Genomic DNA, 24,761 nt, shown 5'->3' on the forward strand with positions numbered 1-24,761 from the left:
ACCAAATCGTCCACTTTTCTCAGAAACCATTATCTACACAATGGATGTAGCTGGTGAAGTAGGTAACACCGTCGACTTTGAGATCACTGCATGTGGTGAATACAGTGGTCCTGAACCTCCAACTAGCAGTAGCATAGATTGTGATGGCTTGTACACTATTGTAGACAACCATGTAACATGGGGAAGGACTTATGACTTAGAAAACGAAACAGTGAGTCATTAATCATATACATTTAAATACACAATCAGTCGAGTGTGAAAGATTTCACCAAACTCCACCTACAGAAGTAACACCGCTTACTACCTTACCTCTCAGACCACTTTTCCTTAGTGGTCTGAGCTTACATTTAATACCTTACTGAGCTTCGTCAGTACATCCTACATCAGTATGATATTCGCACTTCCGAATATTTCCAAACTGAGCCTATGATGAAATTGACGACCAAGACTAGTAGCTTGACTGTAGTTTCGACTTGTAATAGTGTACATACACTTCCTGACTAATTTCTGACATGGTACGTTAAGTCCCTTCCACTGTTTATGACTTGTCTAAAAATTTCGAGAGAAAAAAATAATATTATTTGTTTCTATATTTCTAAAACAGGCTGCCTGTCGTGATGATTTCACCATAGAAATTACCTGTACGGAAACGTATACGGGCGGTAAAACGGTGAGTACATGATCGTTTGTGCTGATTCACACAAAACTGCCGTTTTCATGCGTAGTCAACAAATACATTTCGAAATACTTGATTGATTAATCAAGATAATAATGATAAATATGAAATAATAAATAATAATAAGATTACGATAGTTGACATATTGTGAACGTTATGCCTCTAGAACTATTAGCACCGTTATTTCAAGATGTCTGTGATACGGCGAAAGTTATTTCATTAGTGGACAATAAACGAAGCTTTAAAGGTACTCAGAAACTTCTCCTTATCACACAGAACATAAATTCGGTCACTGATACACATGGTTACATCACACATCAGGGGGCAGTTTGCTCAAATACAAACACTACCCATGGCTGTACTGAATATTAGACTGGTGGCTATTAAGTATATGACTTACAGACTTATTTTGTTTCTGGTTACTGATAGGTCAGTGATATTGTCAATCAACGTAGGTAGATGCTAATACTGGTTACTGATAGGTCATTGACAGTGTCAATCAACTTGGGTGGATGCTAATACTGGTTACTGATAGGTCAGTGAGTGTCAATCAACTTGGGTGGATGCTAATAGTCTGGTTACTGATAGGTCAGTAACATTGTCAATCAACTTGGGTGGATGCTATAAGTATCCACTTTCTTACGGATTGCATCCTGCTGTGTGGTTAAATGTATATGTACGAGAATAATATATTATGATAAGGAGAAGATTTGCGGGTACGTTCAAAGGCAGTTTTAATTGTCAACTTCTGACAAAAACGACGTTCTGACGACAGACATCTTTCAACAACGGTGATAACAGATGTATCACCTCAAAGTACAAAAACAGGATTACATACGTAAAAAGACAACAGCATGTAATGACATTGCCAAAATATCTCAATGAGATTACACCTACTCGATGTAAAATCTTCCTTACCACCTAGCTATGACGTAAATAAATCTACTTGCATTTATCAAGTTTGAAATTTGTACTATAGGCCTAGAAAAAAGTTGTTTGGTTCCGGTTACCCGACCCCACCTATATTGTCACTGCAGACCCTAAACTTTTTTTACTTATTTGAGAAAAAATAATAAAATCGCGAAAATTGTGAAGTGTCACCAGAAATAGTGAATTGGGAAACTGCCATCTACTTAAAAAGACAATATAAAACTGTTCTTCCAATCTGTAATGGCTGTACATCTGATAAAAAGAAATAAATAACACAGAGACCATTTGGAAAACAATGGAAAACCTAAACTAGACACTCAAACATGAAAAAATATAATAAAATAAAAAAATCTACCTACCCCATCTATACTAAAATTGAGTGTAATCGGAACCACACAATTTGTTTTACTAGGCCTAACAATAATGTTTACATGTCATATTCATTTAATAATCAGATGTTATTACTGGAACTTAAAGTGTACGATACAAACGACTTTGATCCAGAATTTGTTGGGACACCATACCAAACGGACTTAAGCGAGGTAAAGTTATTTTCTTTCAATTGAACAATTTTTGTCGGCATCGTTAGCCTAAATAGCTAGTATACATACATACATACATACATACATACATACATACATACATACATACATACATACATACATACATACATACATACATACATACATACATACATACATACATACATACATACATACATACATACATACATACATACATACATACATACATACATACATACATACATACATACATACATACATACATACATACATAAACGAGTTAACGGTAGAAAGGGACTGCATCGATATGTGATGTGACTTGAAGTTACACATTACTTTGGCTCATTTTGATGTCTAACTTTGCATTGTTTTGTGATTTTGGAGTATCCACTGCTGCCCCCGATTCTACATCGATAAGGGTTAGGGTTGGGATTAGTGTTAGGGTTAGGTACTGTACTATCAGAACATATCAATCAAATCGGTGCAAATCAACCGCATCAAATCAATATGGAACTTGCAATCCAGACTGAGCATGCTCAGACGTAAAGGACTGGGATTATCTGTGGTTATTGTAATACCTAATTTGGAGGTACTGATAAAATTAACCTCCCACAATGGTCAGGGTAACTATGAATTGATTATTTGTGGTTGCAAACAATGTATCAACATTGTTTACAATATTATATTTCCCATGATGCAACATTCAATATGGCGGGTTTGTAAGTTCCCTATTGTCAGTTGTAATGTTAGGGGAGAAGTGGGTCTCGAAGGAGTACAATAGCAACAGTTGGGTAAAACATTGTGAATAATGTTGTGGAGTGGAATAAGCATAACTTTTTAAGAACCTAATGTGATTTTCATAAATCGAAGCTTAGTTTTTTTACATTCTTAACATTTTCAACCTACAGTTTTCTGCTGTCGGTGTTATTGTGTATACCGTAAGTGCTGACGACCAGGATTGCACGGATAATAATTTCCATTATTATTTACTCGAAGTGAGTACACTTGAATGTTTACTGTTATTTTAATTGTTGACGGATGGTGGAGCACACCTGAGGATCATGTTCAAATACTGCCGAGCCATATTCGTTTGTACGCTGTTTGCTTGTTTGTTTGTTTGTTTGTGTTTGTGTTTGTTTGTTTGCTTGTTTGTTTGTGTGTATATGTATGCATGTATGTATGTATGTATGTATGTATGTGTGTATGTGTGTATGTGTGTATGTGTGTATGTATGTATGTATGTATGTATGTATGTATGTATGTATGTATGTATGTATGTATGTATGTGTGTGTAACTGTGTGTGTGTGTGTGTGTGTGTGTGTGTGTGTGTGTGTGTGTGTGTGTGTGCGTGCGTGCGTGCGTGCCCGTGTCTCTGTGCATCTGGCGTGAAAGTGTAATTTTCATTCGTCTTTGTAAATGTACTATTACTAAAATAATCACTGCTGACTGGCGAATTCACAACTCATGTCATAACCCACAATTGTAGATTACAACTTACGAAAATGTTATTGTTCGTTTAATCAAGGTATAGTTACAATCAATACATATTATTGTCATTTTCGCTATTGCGTCTATAGAAAGCTAACGTACTTGTCTTGACGAAAGTTGACACATTGGGTCGGGTGTTGTTAGAAGGGCTACATTTGTACGAATCATGTGTGACAAGTGCGATAGTTAAAAAAAGAACCCTCTTTATTTAAATATTTGTTCTTGTTCGGAATAATGAACTGGTCATTCTCATCCAATTTCAATTGACATTATACCATGCATGAGCCAAGTTGAACTAAAAATATGGAATATATACTCTGGTCGTTCTACGTCAAGACAACATGCGTATGGTACGACAATGAGTAGCTACGTCACTGGTTGTGCTGTGCCCAAAATATGAGTCAAAACTTCAAAATTGCCATTACTTTTCCCGATTTTTCTTTGATATTACTGGTGCTGGTATAATTATGTTATTCTCCAATATTTTTTCTTCATTCAGCCGGAAAATACTCATGACATAAGGGTTGTTACAACTCGTCTGACAAAAGCTCTTTAGGTCACTCGTATTTTCCTTCGCTGAACGAAGAAAAATATTGGAGAATAACATCAAAAAGTACATAACACACGAGTATGCCCGGTGTATAATTCTTCAAAATACATTTAATTCTCCCCACAGGGCTATGGATCCAATCATTTCGAAGTTCCAAGCGTTAATACTCCTGATATCTTACTGGCTGAAAATGTTGACTATGAAATAGATGACTTCTTCAATCTAACACTCATGGTTGATGTAAGTTATTCTTGTCATGATTTGAAACTACATTACTAATAACCACTCTGAATAATCACAGCATGGCTTAAAACGACATAAGCTTATCTATTGTCTCTCTATCTGCTAGATGATTATTCATGTCCCAAACAAACACTCAAATTAAAGAAAAGAGGACATGACCAGATTTGATTTGAATGCCTCCATAAGATACGTGCCTGTACGGATTGTTAAGATAATTGCCACAATTGAGAGAATGAATTATAATTCCATTTTACAAGGAGCGATTTACCACTAAATCGACCTACCGAACACAGTTTATGCCATGCAAATATTCTAATAACTTTTCACAGACATCGCTCAAAGACTGCTCAGTTCTAATAATTAATGACGAGAATGTATACCAAGGTTCGTGTGAAATTTGATAGAACATGGTGACACAGACAGACAGACAGGCAGACAGGCAGACAGACAGACAGACAGACAGACAGACAGACAGACAGACAGACAGACAGACAGACAGACAGACAGACAGACAGACAGACGGTAAAATTATCAACATACCATTAAATAACTTTCATTGCTTAGAGAGAGAGAGAGAGAGATCAGCGGGAGAGAGAGATCAGAGGGAGAGAGACAGAGAGAGGGAGAGAGAGACAGAGAAAGGAAGACAGACAGACAGACAGACAGACAGACAGACAGACAGACAGACAGACAGACAGACAGACGGTAAAATTATCAACATACCATTAAATAGGGGTTACCAACAAAAAAATCATTACTGTTTTTCAGGATACACAAAATCCAGTACCAACATGGGGACGAGAGGTTCGGAACTCTACTACACAACTACATGTAAATATCCTGGATGGAGATGATTGTACCCCAATCTTTACTTCAGTTAGATACAATACAGAAGTGTATGAAAACCAGGCTGATGTACTACTGTCAATCAATCCCACACTTGAAGCCTACGACCAAGATACTGGAATTGCACAACCAGTTTACTATAGTTTTGCAGGTATGGACACAGGGTGCAGCAAGCCTGTAATTGATTGATTGCTTGATCGATCGATTGATTGCTTGATTGCTTGATTGATTGATTGATTGATTGATTGATTGATTGATTGATTGATTGATTGATTGATTGATTGATTGATTGATTGATTGATTGATTGATTGATTGATTGATTGATTGATTGATCGATTGATCGATTGATTATTTGGTTGAATGATTGATCGATCGATTGAATGATTAATTTTTGTGGTGAAATAATACTTATTTTGAGTGATATTGATCAATTGACTCATTGATTTTTGTGGTGACATAAAACTGTTGTTCCTTCTTTCCCTGGCTTCTTTTCTCTTTTTCAGCTGCATATAATTCTCTCTTTATTGACTAAATAAAGACACCTTGTCTATTCTTCTCCTCTTATCTAAATCAAAACACTCTTAATTAATCTCATATTTAGCAGGGACCAGTTTCCACGAAAATTTGCCTTATTTCATATTTACTGGGTGATTATCACATTGGACAAACTCAAACATGCACTAACAAGGGAGAAAGAGGGTATACTAATTAATGCATGAACGAACGAGTGTGATAATCTCCACAGCTTTTGTCATTTGTTGCTTCAAGTTATCAATTATGATTTTTGTTAAAGTGTACGGTATTGCACCTTGCAGTTTTATATTATATAGTTTTGGAGAGGCCCTCTCGGTATTTATATCAAAAAATGACTCACAGCTTGAACTCAAATATGACTCCCATATATAGACATGTATGAATGATTTATTCAAATCTCTGAATCACTTTCGATGTTGCCCAAAACTCTGTCTTTCTCATTTCACAGATCCTGAGAGGCAATACGATGACATTTTTGAATTCGGAAACTTTAGTATTGATAACATTACAGCCGACATAACAGTGATAAAAGAACTTGACCGTGAATCACTGAAGAATGGAGAGATCACTGTGGCCCTGCGGGTACAGTATAATATTGTTATGATGCAGGAAGAGGGTAGATGTGTTTTATTCACTGCACTTCACTCTACGATATGTTTATCCTTTGTAGACTCTTCTCCTACATCACTTAGGTGGAGAATAACAAAAAAAACACTGCAGGGCAACGTAGTACTAGTTAAATAACGTGAATTGAGACATCTCCTCAGTTTATGATAGAGCAGTCCTTGGGTAGTCTATAACGTATCTAAATTGTAGTAAGAATTGCCTTCGTTATTATCTTGCCATCATGAATGACAAGAAAGTAACACATTGTTACAGTTTTTTGTGTTCGTCTTCGATTGAACCATGGACTTCAATTTAACTTTGATGGTTGATGGTTGATGGTTGATGAGAATACGGAATTTAAAGTTATTTTTCTTTTCAACCATTTCTACTCTATATATTAGAGTAGAAATTGACGGTGACGTCATCCTTCTAACCTTGATATTTCATACTGTGATAACGAAATCTAACACCTTAAGTGACAGACATACACATATAATAATACATATGTATACTATGCATGTATTACATACATACATACATACACACACACACACACACACACACACACATACATACATACATACATACATACATACATACATACACACACACACATACATACATACATACATGCATACATACATACATACATACATACATACATACATACATACATACATACATACATACATACATACATACATACATACATACATACATACATACACACATGCACACACAGAGGAATAAACGTCAGACACTTGACGTTTATTCCTCTGTGTGTGCATGTGTGTATGTAACTCATTAATGATTTCTTAACTCTTTACTTACTTTTGTCGTTCTTCACAGGCAGCTCAGGATGACACTCGTGGATACCTCCTCTACGCCTACAGACATGCGCACACTACGTTAATTGTCACTGTACTAGATGTCAACGATAATCCACCAATCATGAGTGAACCTGTATATTACGGGCAGGTGACTGAACATTCTCCTAAGGAGACTATTGTGTGTGACGTCATGGCAACCGACTTTGATGAGGTAATTTTCAATTTGCAAACCTGAAGAATAATGATATGTATAATGTATCCTGTATTGTTTAATATTTATCTAATTTTGAAATGCTCTGGATGGACTCAGGCAACACTGACGTGACGTCATCCTTATACAAGAACATATGCAAGTAGTGGACATTTATGCTAGTGAGAAAGTATGAGCTTCAACGACTTATAAATATGACTATATAATATTATGCAAGTGTGTGGGAGGGAGGAGAGAGAGAGAGAGAGAGAGAGAGAGAGAGAGAGAGAGAGAGAGAGAGAGAGAGAGAGAGAGAGAGAGAGAGAGAGAGAGAGAGAGAGACGTACACAAACACGCTGGCTGACAGACAGACAGACAGACAGACAGACAGGCAGACAGACAGACAGACAGACAGACAGACAGACAGACAGACAGACAGACAGACAGAGACAGATACAAACAGAGACAAAGAGACATACTCTGAGACAGAGACAGACAACCATACAGAGACGGAGACAGACAGGGAGAGACAGACACGGAGAGGGTATCCATATTATCCAATATAATAAAATATTTTCTCACTTTTAAAATGCCAATCAGGGAGAAAATGCCGTCTTCATATTTGTTCTTGGATCGGACTCCTATGAAGGTATATTCTCAGTTGACGAGCCCATGTCAGTGACGCCTAATACAGCTATCAGTTCTATCCGGGTAAACGATCCAGCCATGTTGGATGCAGAGTCACTACCAGACACTATCAAGATAGAAGTAAGTGCAATTTTCTGATTTCATTTTTGTTCACATGAATGTGAATTATAGGTATTGTAAAGTGGTGTGCTGGAACAAGTGTGTTGGATACTTGGAAATATCAAATTTATGAACACATGCAGTGAAGTTTACTGTACTAAGATGATTTACTCGCTGTATCTAACAGGTGTATTTTGCCTGTTATATAGGGAAACACTAGAAAAGCTCAGTCATTAAAAGATTTTTTTTTTAAAAACATGATAAATTCTGTAAATTTGAAAATTGAAAAAAAAGTCTGAGATGTGGATGATTATCATATATAATGGGACAAAGATCACGACTGTCACAACGTCATGTACATATTAGCTATAACTAGATCAAAGTCTAAACGTATACTACACACAGTATGTCATAATGTCATACTCTCAACTTCTAGCTATTATGAGATATAATAAAGAGATATTTTTCTTTTAAATAAGTGATAAATAATCATGTTCGACAACTATACTTGTGTTATACCTAATTGTACCATCGTTATGAAAGTAGGAAGTGAAAATGTTCCCGGTTTGTGCGCACCGGAAGTAATACACTGTAGTACGTTAATCTCGTCCAGCACGCCAAGTCAAACTTTGCCGTTCTGCATTCGGAACTCCGTAAGTCTCGAGAACTTTCATTTCATTTCATTCAATTACCTTAGCTCTGCCTACAACTGACACTTTTCTCGTTTCAACAAGTTGATGTCTGAGGTGTTAGAGTCATTTTCATTCGCAGTATTGCTCAATTTGACTGGAGGTAGTGGAACTTCCATTTTCACTGTCGTCTGCGCGCGACACGATTCTGACGTCCCCGGCGGCCTCGGCTGTCATTGCTTGTATTAGTTGTCAGGGCGCTGTCAGACTAGAGGTTTTCCCACCTGTCACTGGGCAGTTTTATCTTCGGTGTAGGCTCCGAACCAAGGTAAAAAAGCTGTACTTCTTCGTCCGACATAATGGAGGTGAAAAGTAAAAAAAGATGAGGCGAATCTTACGTACGATAAGTGCGTAGTTCCCGTAGAATGAAACAGGACTGGCAAACAATCGCCAGTAGAGGGCACACTAACAATACAGCTCACAAAGTCTGACAGCTCTCGGGTTTCCAAATGTAAATCATAATTCTGTTATGCACAGGTGTATGCTGTAGAAACGAGGACTGAAGAACGATTTAGAAGTAACAGTTCCATTGTTAATATCACTATCATTGATATAAATGACAACTCGCCAGTATTTTTAGACGAACCATACATAACAGAAGTATACGAAGACATAACTGAGGAAACGTTCCTCATAAAGGTAAGATACAAATAAATTCAGTGTTAGTTATAGATTCACGTCTTATTGAAAATGTGAAAAACAAATAAGGAAACTGAATACTGGACATTTCATGTTAGTGTTCACTGGCTCTGTTTGATAACTTAGTCTATGCTAGATGCTAGCCCGTCGGTCTTTCCTCTGATGTGACAGGTGCTAAACGCCCTGCATTGCAGCAAGACGAACTTCGGACGCTTGTCGTATCAGAAAGAAACACGAAGGTCTAGCAGCTGGACTAGTTATAGCCATGCAGAAACCAATAAGAAACTGTACAGAATCTGGACATTCTACACTTCAAAACAGCAAGCGTACAATTTCTTGCGATATTTGTCTAAATCAACATAGACCATCTAGACATACTGCAAATAGACGCAAACATGCGGGCGTGTAGAATGTGTAGTTCTCATTGATATCTGGTTGTATCAAACAAAATCAGTGAACACTACCTTGAAAATGACAGTAACTAGATGGCTAATTGTCATACCGATTGACTACGAATGTACGAATGTGTATGGTTATACATGTAAATGAGAGAGAGAGAGAGAGAGAGAGAGAGAGAGAGAGAGAGAGAGAGAGAGAGAGAGAGAGAGAGAGAGAGAGAGAGAGAGAGAGAGAGCGCGTGTATGTGTATGTTGATGTGGGGGGGGGGAATAATAGCATTGAATACAGTGAGGTTGTTCATAGACGCTGGAGAGAGTCTATGAGTTGTTGTAGTAACTATTAATCGATATAAAACCCACAGATTAACGCATCCGACGAAGATTCGGGACCAGCTGGTGAGGTAGTATTTAGTATATGGTCTGCTACAGACAATGGTACGGAGATATTTACAATTGATTGGGCAACTGGAGATTTATATGCTACTTACTACGAAAAATTAAACGCTGATTTGATCGACAGCTACACTGTGTTTGTCATGGCAACAGATATGGGTCTCTACAATACACGGTAAGTACCATCACCAAGTACTCACAAAGTTCAATCACAGGTTTGTCACAGGTTATCATATTAGTGTGATATTTGCAGTCAGAATAACTTTAGTGTCAAATAATTTTGTTTTTAAAGTATTTTCATTGTCAGCATGCCTTTACTGTTAAATATATTATCAATGTCTAAATGTTTGTAATATCAAAATATTTGCAGATCCAATATGACAGAAGTTTACATAAAAGTCGTCAGAGTCGGTAACAAACCCCCTGTGTTTATAAATCTTCCTTTTACGGCAAGTATCAGTGAGGGCGCTATTGTTGGCGCATTCGTATACAACGCAACGGTAGGTAACTTTTTTTTCTAAATTACATGCTATCATATTGGTCAGTTTGCTAAATGATTACACTGCAGATAACGTAATGCTTACAGTAAATTTGATTATTGGTCAGCTGAAGTTAGATATCAAGCAAAAATTGCCTGGTTTTTTTGTTATTCATTTTTTTATTGCAAGTACGAGTGACAGGGCATGATAGAGGAGTTAGATCACAGTAATGGCATACGTGTAAGTGAGTGCACAGTCTAGTCAGCAAACGGTTATTTACTGATTAATGATGAGTGGATAGGTAGTTGAGTGAAAGAACACCATGTATACTGAAGTTATGAGAACATTTATTTTAATTTATGATGATGATGATGATGATGATGATGATGATGATGATGATGATGATGACTCCATATTGGAAGCTGTGTAAAATAGACGCTCCGTGTAAATAGTCATTTCCGTCGTCCTACGCTACAACAAGTTTGAAATTGTGCCATAGAAACCTTTATATTAGTTATTGGAACACTTTCGTTTGTCTTAAATCAACGTTCTTCAGTGGATTGAAGAGATAACCGCGGATTTCGATCCCGGTGCCCGTGAGTGGCGAATAGTGACAATATGGCCGCCCGTACCCACGGTAGCCAACCATCGCCAACTCCTACTCCGACCAGAAAACATGGCATAAAGTGTGAATCACTAGATGGAGTAACCGTCGAAACCTACCTACAAGCAATGGCTACAACTACAGGACCCGAAAATATAACGTCAGCGTCAAGAGCACATGGGTCAGTACTCGTATTCTTCAACTCCGTTACCTGGGTTGAAACCATATGTATCAAAGGCCTAGAAATAAATGGATTCTCAGTCTACGTCGAACCACTAGTAAAACCAGCAACAAAAGTAATAGTATCCGGAATACCACCCTTTATTCCAAATGAAATCATCGAACACGAACTATCAAGATTTGGCAAACTCGTGAGTACAGTGAAAACTATTCCACTGGGATGTAAAAGTGAAAATCTGAAGCACGTCAAATCTTTCCGACGACAAGCATTTATACTACTGGATAGCGACCTGAATGGCACTGTAAATGGATCTACAAACGTCCAATATGAAGATAGAAATTACAAAGTATACCTGTCTACCGATGAAATGCGTTGCTTTAAATGCAAACAGAAAGGACACCTTCAACGAAACTGCAAACAAGTACAAACTGAAAATGAAAACACGGACAATTCAACCGCCATTACCAACGAAGATAATCAACAGGTTGTAAATAACAATAACACACATACCAACAATACCGATCAACCAATGAATACCACAGCTGAACCAACGACCAACCTGCAACCCACTGTCAACGAACTATTGGTAAATACCGCTACAAACGAAACCCAAAACAACAACATTATTGATCAACACAACCAGTCAGATACTCACGAAAATACCGATAACACAGAAAATGAAGATCATTGGTTTATACCGTATACCTCCATTCAAGAACAAATCAACAATCAAAGACACAAGGAAACCACAGATCCGACCGTTAACCAAGGAAAAGAAACCGTAACTCCCAACAACGATACACACATCAATGACGTCGAAGAGAGGGTACGAACCCCTCCTTCACCCTTTCCTCCTACTCCCAATCTGGACTTCACCCTCCCTTCCCAACCAACGTCTCCTGAACCAACACCGTCGTTCGAATTGTCTGGGCTCTCGGAACTTTCAGATCCCGGAACATCAAAGAAAAACTCTCATCAAAATATGAACAACGAAAACAGCCAAGAACCATCATACTCGCCTCTCAACACCACCCCCGTTGATTCATCAACTCAAGACAGCTCAACTGCAAGTCCACATGAAACAACCACCAATGAAATAGACGACAATGACAATGACAATGAATCCATCATGTCTGACATATCGGACACACCAATAACCCATGAAATGTCAGCACAATCCATAGAAGAATTCCTAGAAGACACGAAACATTCAAGAAAGTTTATCGAACAGTGTACACTATTCAACCCAAACCTGAAAGCCCTCGCAAAAAACCTACAACGATACCGCACAAACCAACCACTGCCAGCCGCAAAGAAAGCACGAATTTACAAAATGGTAACAAAAATAAAAAGCCACCTCCTTAAATCACGAAACGTTGCAGACACTCAATCAACAGCCTCTTCATCATGGTAAAATGTTTTTCCTTAATAACACTAATCATGGCATCTCTCTCATGTGCTACACTCAACGTACGTGGATGCCGTGATTCAATGAAACGCTACCAACTCTTTGAACTATTGAAAAATACCAGCCATCATGCAGACTTCTACCTACTACAAGAAACACATTCCATAACAAGAGATGAACAAGTATGGCCACTAGTATGGCGAGGAAAATGCATCCTCTCTCACAAAAATAACAACAGTGCTGGCGTTGCTATTTTATTCCACCCAAACTCCACAGTAGAAATTATCGACAAATCAGAACCCATCCCAGGACACCTATTACATACCCAAGTCAAACTCAACGGAACACTTGTTAATATCATCAACGTATATGCTCACACTGACGCAAATGAACGCCTACAATGCTTCACTCGCCTAAATACACTATTAACAAACATGAACCAAGAACCAGTCATAATAGGAGGAGACTTCAACTGTACCCTCAACCCTGAACTTGACAGACTCCAATGTACTGAATCAGATCGTCACTCAACACGTCTCCTTGACAACATGATACACAGGCACAAACTAATCGACAGCTGGCGCCACTACCATGGCAACAACCGTAACTATACATGGCACAGAAACAATACAAAGGCTCGCCTAGACAGAATTTACATCAACAGATGTATGAAAACACGTATCACAACAGTAACAATACAAAACTCTTCACTCTCCCTATCCGATCACTCCTTCGTCAAATTAACAATTTCACAAAAGCAGGTGAAGAAACGTAACCCGGTTTGGTGTCTGAACACCAATATTTTAAAAGAAGACAGCTACCGCGAAATAATTACCCATTTTTGGACAAATTGGAAACAAGAATCAGAAAAATATAATGATATACTAATGTGGTGGGAAATCGGGAAATGGAAAATTAAACACCTTACGCAACAGTACTGTGTCTCCCATAGCAACGATCATAAACAAAGGAAAGCCCAGCTGGAACGCGAAATTCAACACATTGAGAGAAAACTTCACCAGGACAATAACCTAATACATGAATACACCACAAAGAAAAATCTACTCGCTGACCTAGTTCACAACGAAAGTAGAGGAGCAGCTATCCGAGCACGCCATCAAATACTGCAACAGAGCGACATATCAAGTAAATTCTTCTTCGCCCTCGAGAAGGAAAAAGGAAAATCAAGACCAATAATACAACTGAAACGTACAGACAACACCATTGCAGAAGACCCACACGAAATACGCAATATAATATATGACTTTTACCAGGAACTTTATACACCGGACCCAGTAGACCAAAATGACCAAAACGAACTCCTTAAAAATCTACCCAAACTGAACACATCCGACCGCGAATATCTCGATAATGATATCACATATGAAGAACTCACCAAGGCAGTCACGCAACTTTCAACAGATCGCTCGCCTGGAATAGATGGACTACCAAATGAATTTTACAAAACATTCTGGTCACTCATAGGTAAAGACTTACACAAAGTAATCATCAAATCTCTTCAAAGTGGTATACTTCCACTATCCTGTAGGAGGGCAGTGATAAGTCTACATCCCAAATCCGGTGATAACACAATGGTTAAGAACTGGCGACCCATCAGCCTTTTATGCAGCGATTACAAAATACTCACTAAAGCACTCTCACTCCGTCTCCGCTCCGTACTAGCAACAATTATACACGAAGACCAAACCTGCAGCATACCGGGCCGTCAGATATTTGACAATATTCACTTGCTTCGCGACTCCATATCATACGCCAATATCACCGATACACCACTGGGGATAGTAGCTTTGGACCAAGAAAAAGCCTTCGACCGTGTTCACCATGAGTACCTGTTAAAAACTCTCAATGCTTTCGGTTTCGGTCCACGTTTCATTAACACCATCAAAGTCTTGTACACAGATATCCAATCACTATTCAGAATAAATAACAAGCTAACATCTCCCTTGAACATCAAACGCGGTATTCGACAAGGGTGCTCCCTCTCCGGACAGCTGTACGTCATCGCATTTGAACCATTATTGGACAAGATTAGAACCACCAGTGAAATTGCAGGACTCACAATACCAGAAACTCCAAATCGTACTGTTTACTTATCTGCATATGCCGACGATGTCGAAATAATGCACACCAAAGAAGGCGATTTAACTAAGTTAAAAACGTGCCTCGTGAACTATGAAAAGGCATCAAATGCAAAAATTAACTTTGAAAAATCAAAAGGCCTATGGGTAGGAAAATGGAGACACCGTACCGACAACCAACTTGGAATTGCATGGAATAACATCGGACTCAAACTCCTTGGCGTACACCTAGGTAACAATGAAACATATAATCAACAAAACTGGACAAAATTAATCAATACCATAGAAAACAAAATTAAAGGCTGGTCGTCATTTGCTTCATGTATGTCATACAGGGGACGCGTACTCGTCATTAACCAAGTAATAGCTGCAAAACTACTCTACTGCCTAGCATGTACTACACCCACTAAAGCAACTATTTCACATATTCAAACGCTATTTCTACGATTTTTCTGGCAAGGCCGCCACTGGATACCTCCTGATACCCTTTACTTACCACTTGATAAGGGTGGACAAGGACTGATTAATCTACAAACAAGACTTACCTCTCTACGCCTCGGTCACATTCAAAACTACCTATATAAAGACAATCAACACCCCTGCTTCACTTTCATGGATCATTATTTCAAAAAAGTTAACCAGTTGAACTACAGAAAACAACTCCTCGTAACAACCGGCATCGAACCAAACAAAACACACATACCACAATTCTACACTGAATTACTACGCTGTTGGAATGCAACCGACAAAATCCGGAAAGGAGGACCAGAAAACATTTCAGATATACTGAACGAACCGATCTTTCAAAACCCGCTAATACTACATCCAAAACAGAACACGCCTTTTACACTGATTCACTTTGCAAACGCAGGCATCACAACCATAGGGGATCTCATACACGATACTCGACAACGTTGGTTAAACTCAACAGATCTCACCGGTAAAGTCAACATCCGCTCTGAACGTATCCTCGACTTATCTATTCAAGTAATACACCAAGCTATCCCAGACAACTTCAAAACAATGATCAACAACTACTTCCAAAATCCGTCTCCAAATAACTCACCAAGTACGAACTATTCTTTTGAACTCCATCACTCGACTGAACTCAACTTGCCACTGTACAAACTCGAAAGGGGAGCAATCTATAAATATAAGATCCTTGAAAATCAAGCAAAAAGACAACCTGACAGACTCGACACCGTTTGGCGAGATATTCTCAGCCTACCCGATTACATACATCCGAACTTCACAGCCTGCTATTATCCACCAACAACCGCAAGAGAAGGAGATCTTCACTGGCGCATCCTACACGGCGCGTACACGACAGGAACCTTCCTATACAATGCCGGTTTTCGCACTGACCCAAACTGCCCGCTATGTGAGGACAGAGATGCTCTACAACATATCTTCCTGGAATGCCCGAATATACAACTGCTCCTAGCCTTCATCACCAAAATAATATCACACCTAGTTACTGCCCATCAAGTCATACCAATGTCATGGTTCCTAGTAAACCCACCAAGGAAAAGTACCAAATTCATCAGCAAACACGCCATGCAACTGTCAACATACACCATATCGACCGCTAAAATGTCTATACACCTAGCAAGAAGAAACACCATGGATAACAGGACACCGATCGACCCTCTCGAAATCTTCAAGACAAGAATCCGCACACGACTCAGCCTTGAATTTGAACATTACAGACTCAGACATAACCTTGTAGCTTTCACATCTATTTGGGCCATTAACAATGCATTATGCGAGGTAATCAATAACCAACTACATTTCACATATGACCATTAATAATACAACCTAATCAGTAACTAAATGTCAGCCGTACGATCCTTGTAACATTTTAAAATTCTCAGCATTGTCCAAATTGTACACATCTACTTCACACTGAAATATATAATCCACCGTTGTTAAATTCACGCAATTTAATTTTACCAGGAACATTTACTTTTACAAAGCCAATTCACTCGTATTTCGCTAATTGTCTTCTTTTTGTACATAGTTTAGCACTTCATTGTATATAGTTAGGGCAAATACGAATAAATGTTCCATTTGAAAAGATGATGATGATGATGATGATGATGATGATGATGATGATGATGATGATGATGATGATGATGATGATGATGATGATGATGATGATGATGATGACTGACTGACTGACTGACTGACTGACTGACTGACTGACTGACTAGGTAGGTGACAGTCTGATTAACTGACTGACCTTCTTAGCGTGACTATTATTTTACGTATATTATATACTGGTTATTTTCTACGTATACAGGCGCTTGATTCAGACGATGATGAACTCGTGTACAGTTTTGACAACGATAATGACATTTCAGACAATGGACTATTTTCCATCAATGAACAAACGTAAGTAGACTAAAGTAAAAGTAAACATTTTAGTCCTGTTCAAAAAGAAAGCTAAGCTTTCTCATTCCAGATAACACTAACCTAGGTAAATAATCATGTAGTAATATTAAGTTGACTGGTGTACAGTACATATTTGGATAGGCTTTAAATTTCTCATTTTAGAGGTAACATTTCGCTGCATAACTTACTGGACAGAGAATCTGATGACCAACATGAGCTGACGATCGTTGTATGGGATGGATACCATGTAAGTATAGATTTGCATACAGACTTAATCAAAGCACGATCTGAACTATAAGGTTTGTTTGTGCGTTATTCTGGTGGCCAGGTTTCCATAACGACGACCAGGAACTCTATCGTTTCTCCACTGCTTTGTTTCTATACACAGTGCATAAATTTTACTAATAGCTTTTGCATGCAGTATATGTATGTATGTATGTATGTATGTATGTATGCATGTATGTATGTATGTATGTATGTATGTATGTATGTATGTATGTATGTATGTATGTATGTATGTATGTATGTATGTATGTATGTATGTATGAATGTATGTATGTATGTATGTATGTGTATGTGTGTGTGTGTGCGTGCGTGCGTGCGTGCGTGCATGCATGCATGCATGCATGCATGCATGCATGTATGTATGTATGTATGTATGTATGTATGTATGTATGTATGTATGTATGTATGTATGTATGTATGTATGTATGTATGCATGCATGTATGTATGTATGTATGTATGTATGTATGTATGTATGTATGTATGTATGCATGTATCTATGTATGTATGTATGTATGTATGTATGTATGTATGTATGTATGTATGTATGTATGTATGTTCGTTTAATTTGTAAAACCTTGTTCATTCATCTTGTTATTCTCCATTTTGAAATGCCCATTTTTCTTCTTCAGTCAGTAAATGCAACTCTTGAAGTAGAAGTCACCGATATAAACGATAACAATCCCAACGTGACGTCATCTGATGTCGACGTCAGTGTTCCTGAAGAAGAAGTTGGTGTTTATGTTACCACCGTTGACGTAAGGCTGACGAATCAATTTACTGTTAATTAGTTTCAATGTTGTGTTTCTTGGTAATCGAGCGAAATGTATGTGATGTGAAAGCATGAAATGTTTCTCCAGAATCCAAAGTTTATGAAATACCAATATTCCTGGTGTGGCGCTCCCCTTTAATATATTTAGAGGTCTTGCAATTTCTGTTTTCGAAACATTTCCATTCTCATGCATAGACTCTCTAATCTGTAACAAATATGTAAAACAGATACCGACTAAACATGCAATCTTGTCGTCATCATAGGCAGAAGACGCAGACTTGAGGCAAAATGCTGAGTTCAACTTCAGTATAGCTGAACCACTTAACCAGTAAGTACTGCTTAATTTGTCATGTACTCGCACTTTAAGTTGTTTACTTTGATTATTCAAACTCAGACTTCAGAATCGCGAGGGTTCACCCCAGTGGTTCACCCAATAGGAAATTTGTCCATGGATAACCATATTGTCTATCGCCTCCTACCGTTGATGGATATCTAATAGACTCTAAGGGAGCACTCTCTCGATATCATTTTCCGAAAAGTTACCCTCCTTCAATTTCCCCTCCCCATGCTCTATCTAAAAAACAAGGGATGAAATGCAGAACAGAAAAAGAGTCATAGACTCAATAGTAGGTTTAAAGACTTTATCCCACCACTGTCAGTACATTGATAATTTTAATTACAACGGTGGCAGCGGTGGGATGTGGCAGCAGTGGGAGGCCAAATTCACAAAATAATGCATAGGTAGAAAATGAGTCATAGTGAAGTGTGACACCCCCTTATAAAAGTGACCCTTCCGTAAGAACTGGTTTATGAAATTTAACCCACCCCCGATTCCCTCAGCGCCCTCCCCCCTTGTAACTACTGAAGTCTTCCTTAGCAGATTTGTTTTACTGTGACTAGGAAGCGCGTATTCAGTTTACAGATGAAATTAATGTTTATTTTGATAAACACAACAATTACACTGTAGTTAATGTAAGAATTGTTTTCGCCTTTGAACCGTTTATTGCAATCAAATGTTTCTGGACGGTCACGGTTGATAAATTTGAACCTTTTCTTTCAGTGACTTTGGTGTTGACCAAGATGGGACCGTTACAACTTTGCGACCTCTCGACCGAGAAACGCAGCCATTTTATGACGTTTTTATTCTCGCTATTGATCATGGTGAAAGTCCTCGAACTGGAAGCACCTCGGTTTTTGTCAGTCTAACGGACATCAACGACAACGCACCTGAATTCTGTCAGGAATTGTACGAAACGTTCACACCGGAAGAAATTTCTCCTGTCAAAATCGTAACGGTCAAGGTACAGTATGAACGAATGAATGAATGAATGAATGAATGAATGAATGAATGAATGAATGGATGAATGAATGAATGAATGAATGAATGAATGAATGAATGAATGAATGAATGAATGAATGAATGAAGGACAAAGTCCAATCAGACTTCAAGTCAACATACACAAGATTTTTGGATTTTTGAGGGAGGGGGAAATACATTTTCATTAAATTATAAGATGTATGATCAGATTATCATCAGGAGACATTCAGACAAACTCATGAAATATTGTAATAGATTATTTCTTATGCAATATAATCATTATTCATAACATGTAAATTGTATTATTTACATATTTTGCATGTAAATTATGTGATTTACATATTTGACATTTTTGTTCAGGCCTTAGATAAAGACGAGGGTAGTAATGCTGAAGTGAGATACGCCATCTTGGAAAGAATTGACACCGACTACGAATACTTCGAAGTGAATGCCGAGACGGGCGATGTTTATATTATCAAACCAGCTTCGTTAGATGAAAATGATGGAAGTTTAGTTGTGGAAGTGGAAGCATTTAATGACGTTCCCTATGACATTGTTGATATAGAGAATGGTACAACGATTATCAATGTGGTAAATACGTTTTCGTTTTCACATTTCTTTCACAAGAATAAGTAGCAAATCAGTTTGGTTTTGTTTGGTTTTGTTTGTTTTGGGGGGGATAGTCTGTAACTTTGCGTTGTTGTTGGCTTTATGGGGAAAGGTTCAAGTACTTTTGTTTATATTAAGATATTCTCACATTATTCCAACTTCTTTGTCTGAGCCATGTCTAACTACAGCCATAGCTCTCACAGTAATCTTCATTTGATAGGAATTGCCTAATTTATTAGTTACCAATAAATTTAATCAAACTGACTACATTTGCGCAAACCTAAACATTTAAGCCATGCTCCGTCGATCGGGTTTGCATCGATGTAATTTTTTTTATCAATGTTTATCATATGTCAGTGCATTTTTGTACACGGTCTATCGCATAGCTATAACGGAACATCAAATACAGGTAGTACATTTTTTTACATGTTTACTTAAGTAAACAAGCTCACAGGACAAACACACGATGTGACGTCACATATTATGCACATTCAACTGTTTTGCAGTAATTTGCGATGCGATGGCACTCTAAAACCATTGTTCTAAAAATACAGTAAAAATGCACCCACACGAAGCTTTTCATTCTGCTTCGAAGAATTGAACAATTTTACATGATGAGAAACGAAAACAATTCAATTTCATTTCATCGTTTAGCCTTCGTTGCGTACGCTAATATTCTAAATACCAATGTCCAACACTACTCGACGTAAGTAAGTGATGACGTAAGTGAACAAATACCAATGGCAAAAATGAAAAATACCCCAATTCTTAGTATCTATTATATTTATCATTACAGGTACTAAATCGTACAAATGTGTTAAGTCCTGAATTTAATCTCACAAGCTACAATATGAATACAACGGAAAACGATCATCTGGAAAATGAATATGGTGTTGAAGTTGGACAAGTATTTGCGATCGATGAAGATGGTGAGGTTATTGGATATGATATTTTATATGGCAACGAACAAGGACACTTCAATATAACAGAGGTAAGACGGCAATATTATCACCAATAATAAGTGAAGGGCGATACCATTATCACCAATAATAAGTGAAGGGCGATACCATTATCACCAATAATAAGTGAAGGGCGATACCATTATCACCAATAATAAGTGAAGGGCGATACCATTATCACCAATAATGAGTGAAGAACGACACCATTATCACCAATAATGGGTGAAGAGCGATACCTATACCGTTATCACCAATAGTTGTTTGTTTTTTCACACTCAGTGAAATAATGTAGTGTGCTTAATATATTCATTTGTTTATTTCGATGATTTATCGTTAACAGGATGGAGTTATTACCACAGCTGGAGAGATCGATCGTGAAACACAGCCTTGGTACAAGCTGACAGTCATAGCTATAGACAATGGGGTACCAGCAAAAACAGTAAGTTACCAGTGACACTTTTCACTACATAGTGCGAGAGAGAGGGAGGGAGAGAGAGAGAGAGAGAGAGAGAGAGAGAGAGAGAGAGAGAGAGAGAGAGAGAGAGAGAGAGAGAGAGAGAGAGAGAGAGAGAGGAGAGAGAGCCTGAGGAGAGGGGAGGGAGGAAGGCAAAGAGAGAAAGAGAGAGGGGGAAGGAGGGAGGGAGGGAGAAAGAGAGGGGGGAGATAGTGCGAGTTTGTTGTATGTGAGAGGTGGGCGGGCAGGCAATAGAGCAAACGGCGATCTAAGGAGGCAGGCAGAATGTCATACGTACAGAGAGAAGGGAAGTTAAGTACAAATATACCTGTACATGATTCTAACTTTATGTATGTGTTTTGATGACATTTGCTGCAGTCTACTGTCATGTATTGTTGTTTGCCTCACGCAATATGTCATATTTTTTTCTGTAATTTATTTGAAATTGTTACTAGGGAATAACTGAGGTCATCATTGAAGTTATCGACGTCAATGATAATCTTCCAACGTTGCTATGGAAATCGTACAATGCCACCATAAAAGAAGAACAAAGTAATCAAGCTATCGTAAACGTCACGGTAAGCAAACCGAAATCATTCAGGGTTTTTTTTCATGAAATGAGACAGATTTTTAGTTGTTTAGATATTTTGGGGTGGTAACCTAGGTGGATATTGAGAGATGCGTTCTGTAGTATTCTAGTTAAAATTAAGTTATGAATGATACCGTAAAACAGGCCGTGGTTTTGCGACGATGAATTACCCATCAATTGCAATTGACTGAACTCAAACCTGGTTCTCAGGCGTATACGGTAGATGACTAATTTATTTTCGTATACTATAATGTCACGGAAACCCCTGCTAATGTGACGTCATCAAGTAACAACGCCAGAAGGTGATTTCAGGTTATAGAAGACAGGTATTGACATTAATTTCATACATGAGTGGAGTAACAGATGTTTGAGTAACTTAAACAGCTTTCAAACTCAGCTCGAGTCAGTTTAAAACACATGAAATAGCAGGAACAATTTCGAATTACTCAGAATAAATGACTTTATTCTAACTTCAAAGACTGGCACATCAAGAAGGATTTTAAAATACATTTTATGTAGATCATATTAGTGCGATTCGTTTTCATGTATATCGTTTTCTTTTTCTCGGTGTGTCAGTTCTTTTGAAATTCGTTGCCATGGTTACTATATATGTAGTACTAATCTAACCGTCATAATGTCATAAATGATCATACGAGTTTTTTTTCTTCAAAAAGGCAACTGACGAAGACACGGGCACGAATGGAGAAGTGCTTTATGCTTTTACTGGAGACAGTGCATACTTCTTGATTGACAAGTATACCGGTGTAGTCTATTTAGACACGCCCCTTGTGAATGAGACCGGTTCGACCTATGAACTTTGGGTGGTCACGTATAATCCCGTTCCATATGTGGGAAATGATGTCGCCACAAACGAAACTGCATTTGTCAAGATAATTGTTGAGGTTGGTCGGTTGATGAACTTATTTCATTTTGGGTTTTTTTTTCAATTTTTTTTCTTAGTATGACAAATTTTGTATATATATGTAATTGACGACTAAAAACGAATTGAAGCACAATACTTCAAGAGGAGATGCTTTTGAGATGTTTGTTACAGAAAGATCAGCAACATATTTCAAACCTTTTAACCAGTTCTGTGTTTATAAATGTTATAAAGTATGTATAGTGTATAGATAACAAATATAAATTTCGTACGTTCAGAAGTTTGGATTTGAATATGCATAAACCGCTTTCCTATTTTTGAAAACAAAATCCATACTCACACAGGGACGTCCTCTCGCGCAATGCATCTTGGAACCGGTTTTGCAAATGTACAGAATCTGATCGTTGGTGTACACTTTACGTTATCCGTGCACTAATTCATCTTTTCTCGTCATCCTAAAGGGACCCTGCAATGAAGAAGATCCGCAGTTCAATCAAACAACTTACCACTTTTCGGTCGAAGAAAATGATTGGAAAGATCCGAAAACAAGTGACTATGTAGGTCAAGTGTATGCCACTGACCCTGACACTGGATTTCCAATTTCAGTATTTGATATTTTGTATGGAGAGAAAGACAAATTTGATATTTCAGAGGTAAGTAATCATCAGATCGCTGTATGTATCATGTAACCTTCACTCGTTCAGTCTTAGCTGAGAGACATTGTGTCAGGATTGTAACAAGCCAGGGTATATATTTTTTTTCATTAACGCAACTGCGCGCGCGTCTCAGACAGTGCCGTAAAAGAGAACACTTGTTTTTACGACGATGTATTGACGGCACTATGGAAGAATATCAAGAGAAATGATGGATATGATAACACCTTCATTTTACTATGATTGGTTTTGATTATAAATGTATGTATTACACATCTTTAGGTGAATCCTTCCTGTTGTTTTTTGCTTATTTAAACTTTGTTTCATGATACCACTATCAAAATTGGTGAAAGTTGGGAATAGAAGTAAAAAAAAAGACCCTGTTTACAGCAATTAGCGGCTTATGCAACTTACGTTTATAATTAAATGATAATCACAGAGTAACCATATGATTTCCCTTTCATTTGGTCTTCATGTAGGATGGTACATTACGTACTACAGTCGATTCTATTATTGACAGGGAAACACAGGACCTTTACACTCTCATTATCAGTGGGACGGACGAAGCATCTATACCAAGAACGGTACGTACCCCCCCCCTCCCCTCTATGCCGTGGTATAGTCCATGTAGTTTTTGATTAAAAATGGAAACTCAAAAATTCATATCAAGGTCTTGAGTCGTTTATCTGCTTCTTTGTTTTACAGGGTGTAACACAAGTCGTAATTACCGTTTTAGACGTAAACGATAACACTCCTAAATTTGGACAAGTTGCTTACACCGGACAAATCAAGGA

General features: G+C 37.8%; 1 protein-coding gene across 1 annotated transcript in view; it reads left to right on the forward strand.

Annotated features, from left to right (window-relative positions):
- Positions 1 to 10,972, forward strand: part of LOC144452480 (cadherin-related family member 1-like) — a 12,875-nt gene extending 1,903 nt beyond the window's left edge. The window contains exons 4-15 of the mRNA XM_078143577.1: positions 24 to 211; positions 605 to 670; positions 2,062 to 2,148; positions 3,039 to 3,068; positions 4,296 to 4,409; positions 5,181 to 5,409; positions 6,242 to 6,375; positions 7,249 to 7,440; positions 8,020 to 8,187; positions 9,333 to 9,494; positions 10,255 to 10,460; positions 10,954 to 10,972. Coding sequence (XP_077999703.1) covers positions 24 to 211; positions 605 to 670; positions 2,062 to 2,148; positions 3,039 to 3,068; positions 4,296 to 4,409; positions 5,181 to 5,409; positions 6,242 to 6,375; positions 7,249 to 7,440; positions 8,020 to 8,187; positions 9,333 to 9,494; positions 10,255 to 10,460; positions 10,954 to 10,972 — 1,595 coding nt within the window. The remainder of the gene's footprint in view (positions 1 to 23; positions 212 to 604; positions 671 to 2,061; positions 2,149 to 3,038; positions 3,069 to 4,295; positions 4,410 to 5,180; positions 5,410 to 6,241; positions 6,376 to 7,248; positions 7,441 to 8,019; positions 8,188 to 9,332; positions 9,495 to 10,254; positions 10,461 to 10,953) is intronic.
- The last annotated feature ends 13,789 nt before the right edge of the window (positions 10,973 to 24,761 follow it).

The sequence above is a fragment of the Glandiceps talaboti genome, chromosome 22, assembly GCF_964340395.1.
Source record: "Glandiceps talaboti chromosome 22, keGlaTala1.1, whole genome shotgun sequence".
Lineage (NCBI taxonomy): Eukaryota > Metazoa > Hemichordata > Enteropneusta > Spengelidae > Glandiceps > Glandiceps talaboti.